We start from the raw sequence: 6,182 nt of genomic DNA on the forward strand, positions 1-6,182 counted from the left end.
AGTGGTTAATTTAATCAAATATAGTATATTCTGAATAATTATTATTATTTTGGATCCTAATATTTTTATAGAGAGACGCCTGGCCAACTGGAAGGAAGGCTGACTGCACTCGGGTGTAGTTCAGGGAGATCATTCAAGTGTTTCATTTTTCCGTCTCTCCCTCCGTTGCACGCCGCGTCCCCTGCGTTCACACAACCCGATGCGTGCCGTTGCTTTAATCTTTCTGTTCGCTTTGGTTTAATCAGGCTTCACTTTTACTGAAGGACAGTATTAGACAAAAAAAAAGAAACAAAAAAAGCGAGCAGCCGACAGAACAAACGGCAGCGATTCAGACACCGTCTTTGGGAGTCTAAAGTCTTAATAGTACTGTATTATAGTAATAATAATATACTCTGGGGTGAGTTCTGACCATTAATTGTGTCCGTCTCACCGGGTTGTGTTATAGCCGTCAGGAACTAACGCCCTAATCTGTTCGCTCAGTGTTCTGTACTGTGAGACTTTGATGCGTACGTTCATCTGCACTGAACGCCGCCCGTGCGCCGTGACGCTCGCCAGGTGCTCCGCGTAAAGCTGATCGACGGGACGAAGACGCGGTCGCTGACTGTACGGCTTTTTCTCGGCGAGGAGCAGAGGGGGCTTTACGGCGTTGTAGTAGAGGCATGTTTTCCCCACTTATTTCAGGTCCTTACATGAGTCTGTTCAAAGATATAAATAACACACACACCCCCCCCCCCCCCCACACTGCTTTGATTTGGACGGCGGTACATTTTAGGCACAAACGAGGGTCGTGTTCACAAAGACAAACCGAACGCATCTATGCAAACCCTCCATCCTGACTCGGCGGCGAGCGGCGGCCTCCGCTGGAAACACAATCCTGATGTTTGTGTTTCAGTAGATCTTTTTATGAGGCCTGTGGACTACAATACTTTTACGAGCAATACGTCCTTCGCCGCTCTTGGAATTGTGATGTCATTTGTCTCCGTTCAGAGGACTCTCGATCGTGTTGATCTGTCCCTAGCCTGTGATGCAATAGTGAGGAGGAATCCATTTCTACAGGTCCTTTCTGCATCGACTGCTGAGGTTGTCTTTCTGAATAAGATTTACCCCACCTGTGCAAATATTTAAAGTAGCTGCCCCCCCCCCATGCTGTTATGTCTTGTGTGTTTTTAAGTTTACACATCACTCTCTGGCGAAAGTGAAATCAAATTATAGCTAATTAAATCCATTCCTTCAGATCTACAGCTGATGTATTTAATTCATGACATTTGTGATGAGTAATAAACATAATATATTAAATCTCCTTTGCTTTGTGTTTCTTTTGAAAAGTAGTTTTCCGCTATTTTTTTTAAATGTGGAAGACATTATTTATGCATCAATGTATAGTAGATAGTAGACGTCACGCAATCCCAGCAGCCACCGCCACACAGGAAGCTGTCAAAGCAAGCGGATAATTCAGCAATAAAGTGCCTTTATTTTTGCTCTTCTTTCATGTTTTTATGTTCTGATTTAATTACAATAAATGTTTGTTGTGTCTTTAATCCTGCTACAAAGCATTTACAGCTCTTTCTTCTTGCCTCTTCGTGCGTGCATTTGCGCGGAAACGCCGCTAGATGTCGCTAGTCCGTGCTTCGAGCCTCGTTTCCTCCCTTGAACCCTGTCCCACAGAGCAAAACTGAACAGAGACACTATTGTACAAAAGGAAAGAGATTTTATTCACAGTTTGTCCTTTTATTCATTACAGAGGAAGAGGCGAGGAAGAGGTCCAGTCACCAAAGACAGCTTATGGAAGGAAATAAAGATGATTTGCTGTTGCAGGAAGGAGCGGAGGGAAAGAGAAATCGAAGATTTGAATGTTTTCTTTCGCCCCTTTCTCTCCTCTCCTTCGCTCTATTTTTCCTCTTTTCAAGGGAAAAAAAAAAAGTTGCCGTCACTTTTTAATCTGACCTTTTTCCTCTCTGGCCTGCAAACGGCCTCCTTCCTCCCACCCTTTTTTGCCACCCAAGAGGACGCCTTCATAATTTGGAATGAGGTCCCTCACGACTCATGTGTCGCCCTGAGACTCCGCCTCGGATACCGAGGGAGGCGGAGCGACACGGTCTTTTCGCATCCGAGGCAGAGGTGAAGAGGTGAGAAGACAGAAGATGGTTGCAAGGAAAGAAAGGTGAGACAAGTCTTTGGTTTGTAGATGAGGCGGCTGAGCACATGGGTTCACACAAGAGGTGAGCAAGGAGGCGGGGGGGGGGGGGGGGGAAGAAGAGGACAGGGAAGGCAGAAAAGCAAAGGGATTGTTGTCTTTCTTGTCTCCTATCTTTGTCTTTACTCCTCCTTCTCCTCTCCGTGTGTGATGACGTAGCAGATGTTCTTGTAGTCTACGTTGCCGGCAACATCTGGGGGGAAGGCGGCCCACATGTTCTTAATCTGAGGAGACACACAGCATGTAACAGCGGGCGTTTTCTTCCCCCCCCCCCCCGCTCTCCTCCTTTCTTTTGTGAAATGTGTAGAATTTATAATCGTATAAAAGTCAAACTAATCCAAGGCCGATCCGCCAGAAGCATGCAGCGCTCCTTTACCTCGTCTTTGGAGAACCTGTCGCACTGAGTGGTCAGGAGCTCCTCAAGGCTGAAACGATAGCGAGGAGCCGTCAAACCCGAGTTCATCCGAGTTAGACATCAGAGTCTTTACAAATATGCTCACAATTCCTTCTTGATGCTTCCAGTCGCGTCGGGGTCCAGGACCTTGAAGGAGGTAAGAATAACGTCCTCGGGGTCGGCGCCTGGCGGTGACAGGAGGGAGGGGGGAGGGGGGGGGCATTAGCGTGTTTAAAGAACACCAGCGGGTTGTGGGTGCGACGCCCACCCTTCAGCTTCTCGCCGAACATGGTGAGGAAGACGGTGAAGTTGATGGGTCCGCTGGCCTCCTTGATCATGGCCTCCAGCTCCTCGTTCTTCACGTTCAGCTGGCCTGAAAGGTGCCGCCCCCCCCAAAAAAAAGAAAATCAGGTTGGACAGACCGGCGGCGAAACACGTGGCCGTGGGGATTAACCCCGCCCACACTCACCCATTGAAGCCAGAACGTCCCTCAGGTCATCTTTGCTGATGATACCGTCTCTGTTCTGGTCAATGATTGTGAAAGCCTGAGGAGAGGAGGAGTGGAATTAGATGAAGGAAGGGGGGGCGGGGGGTGGGTGGCCTTATGTACCCCCCCCCCCCCCCCCACTTCCATGTTCATCTATGATTAGAGAGCAGCTGTCTGATCTGCTCAACCTTTGTCATTTACACGCAGGAAACTGAAGATAAGCTGTCGAACTAGAACTTGAACTCCGTCACCGACTTCCCATCTTTGTTCTTCCTCATCACACACGCACACTTCCCTCTCTCTGACAGACATAACCCCCCCCCCCCCCCCCAGCTGCTTTCTTTCCATCTTTGCATCGCGCTAAGTTCTTCCTAATCACCGCGCCATGCATTCCCTGTGTGGCACTCAAGAAGCCTGTATCACTTATCACGGGAAGAATCCTTTCTCTATTCCCAGCGCGGATCCCTAGACAACGCGGCGAGAACACACACACACACACACACACACACACACACACACACGCACACACACACACACCCTCTTGATCCGATCTCTTGACAGCCCATCCTTATAAAATCCCGTCTCCCTGACCTCACCAAACGCCGACGCGTGGCCTCCTGGCCTCAGGCGGCGCTTTGGCACCTTCTCCTTTTGCTTTTAAAGGACTTTTAAATGAGGACGATATTAAATACACAATAACTCATTTAACATCCTCCTAATATTCTATTCTCTGTATAAAACGATGCCTCTGGAGTTCCAGTTATTCTGCCTGCACCCCCTCAACAGGAGCCTTAAGGAGACATCTGTGTGACAACTGGGGGAGGTCAAAGGTCAACACAAATATTGAGACCTTCAGAGGGTGTTAGAAATTTCAGAGCTGCTCCTATTTACATTCCTGTAATGAAATTGTCAGGGGGGGGGGGGGTGCGGGGGGCACGCAAAATAGCCACGGCTGTGAAAACGGATCCAAGTGCTGCTTACACAAAATCTAATTTTGGCTTCTCTCTCCAAGAAATTCAAACTAAATTACACCAGTTTCAGTTTTAATCCAGAATATGAGCGGCGACTCAGACGTCCAACGCCCCCTGAAGCTGTCGCGAGTGAGGCAGGTACAGGAGAACGAAGGTGTTCTGGGATGGGATGAAGAGTCGCTGTCTGCGTCGGACAAACCTCACCTCTTTGTACTCCTGAATCTGGCTCTGCTCAAACATGGAGAACACATTGGAGGAGCCGCCGTCTCCTCCTCCCTGCCTCCTCTTGGCCTTCTTTGGTGCCTGGAGGACAAAAAGAGGAGTGAAATCCTCGAGTACGTCGAAAAGCAAAAGTAGCCGAGGTGCAAAAATCAAAGAAGGCAATCCTGAAAAAAATGAAATGAAAATGAATTTCCTGTCCGTAAGTTAAGTTATGATCCGCCAGATCGCTATCGAGAATAAAGGACTCGATACAAACACTGGAAATCACATCTTTATCACATAGAAGATGAAGTTCAATCGGATTAATAATGATGCGTGAATGAGGTTCGCATGCATCTGTCCAGAGTTAGTCCTGCAGATATTCGGTATGCAATCTGAAAATGTACAAACTAGCATCCTCAAAACCGGCGTCGCCGTGACGCACAAAAACATCCACCAAAAACGTAGAGCTACCGATGACGAACGCATCCCATCATTGTCACAATGTCAAAAACCGCCGGGAAAAGGTTTTTCCTTTTAATCCACACGGGTTGCTCTGACTCCACCGGCAGCGTGCGGCGACGCGGGCACCCCCGGTACTCACCATCTCGAGACGGTATGGGTGGAGGTTAGGATGATCAAGAAGGGGATGACAATTGTGAAGCCGCGTTATACGTATATCCCCGGGGGCTTATATACCCCCTGCCAGGCCGATCTAACTTTAGCCGCAGCCTCAAGTTTGGATGGGAATTAAAAGAGAGGGGAGGGGGGGGGGGGGGGTGGCGGCTAAGGATGAACTGGTGGCAAAAGCGAAGGAGACGGAATGGCGAGACGCAGTATCACCTTACGGGAGGGCAGAAATAGACCCAGGAGTCTTGGAATCGAGGCAAACCCGATAGCCGAGGGACCGGGCCGCAGATCCGCAGTCCCTCCTGGACTAATAAGGACATTCGGGACATGGATGCCGGTTGGACCGGCGCCTCCTCCCGTCCACCTCCATCTGCCTGCAGAGAGGAGGCGCAGCGGGCCTGGCAGACTTTATTTTTGGTTTGTGATGTCCATTGCGATATTACAGGCGTTCTATACGCGGCTTTTACCCTGTATGTACACAGCTAGCTTTCATTTTTAAGTCGGGGTAAATTCATGACAATTTTTATTTTTTTTATTTTTATTTTTCTCCACTGAAGTTGTGATGGAGGCGGATATGGAGGAAACGTGGAACATAAACCAAAAACTGTAGCTGCACCTATATATAACTGCACACATACGTTTATGGCCGGGGTAATATTAGAAGATATAGACTATGAGTACTGGAATAATATACTTAAGTTTCACTTTATTAAGGAAGGGGCTTTATTTGGCTTCCTTTTTTCTTTCTTCTCTTGCTTGATCGTGACGAATTAAGGGTTTAATATATAATTAGTAAATAATTAAATATTCAAATGTGATGGCTGAAGTGATTCTTGTTTTAAAATACTTCATATAGTTTTAAATACTTTAGTTCAGAGGATTTACAATCCTTGACTCTGAGCCCTGAATGAATGTTGGCAGTGATCAGTTTAATCCTGAAAGATCATGTCATGCTTTAAACAAAATATAAAGCTTATAAGATTAAATTGGGAATAGAGTAGTGTTTGTTTGATGTATTTAAATATTGATCACTCAAGTTTATTTTATGGCATTTTAATTAGTTTCCATGAATCTCTCTCCGTGCACGGATCCCATTCCCAGTCAGTGTGACCGTGGAATTGTTTTTCCTGCTATTTTTCTTTTTTTCGTTACTCAACTATCAGAGGGTGTGATTGAGAGGCAGATGTTAAACTCAGTGCAGTTCTTTGCGACTGTCTTTGAACGCACCATCAGCCGCTGGATGCTGTCAGGCTCTCAGGCTCTCACACACCAAAGGTGTGTTTGGTGATTGTCCTCAGTCATGAA

General features: G+C 47.2%; 1 protein-coding gene across 1 annotated transcript; it reads right to left on the reverse strand.

Annotated features, from left to right (window-relative positions):
• Positions 1–1,806: 1,806 nt before the first annotated feature.
• mylpfa (myosin light chain, phosphorylatable, fast skeletal muscle a) lies at positions 1,807–4,987 on the reverse strand. Its single transcript, XM_068750432.1, has 7 exons — positions 4,852–4,987; positions 4,251–4,349; positions 3,058–3,133; positions 2,857–2,961; positions 2,695–2,773; positions 2,571–2,619; positions 1,807–2,418 (listed from the first exon to the last, which is right to left on the reverse strand). The coding sequence occupies exons 1-7, from the start codon at positions 4,852–4,854 to the stop codon at positions 2,317–2,319; spliced, it is 513 nt and encodes a 170-aa protein (XP_068606533.1). The 5' UTR covers positions 4,855–4,987; the 3' UTR covers positions 1,807–2,316.
• Between the last annotated feature and the right edge of the window lie 1,195 nt (positions 4,988–6,182).

The sequence above is a fragment of the Brachionichthys hirsutus genome, chromosome 16 (assembly GCF_040956055.1).
Source record: "Brachionichthys hirsutus isolate HB-005 chromosome 16, CSIRO-AGI_Bhir_v1, whole genome shotgun sequence".
In the NCBI taxonomy this organism is placed as follows: domain Eukaryota; kingdom Metazoa; phylum Chordata; class Actinopteri; order Lophiiformes; family Brachionichthyidae; genus Brachionichthys; species Brachionichthys hirsutus.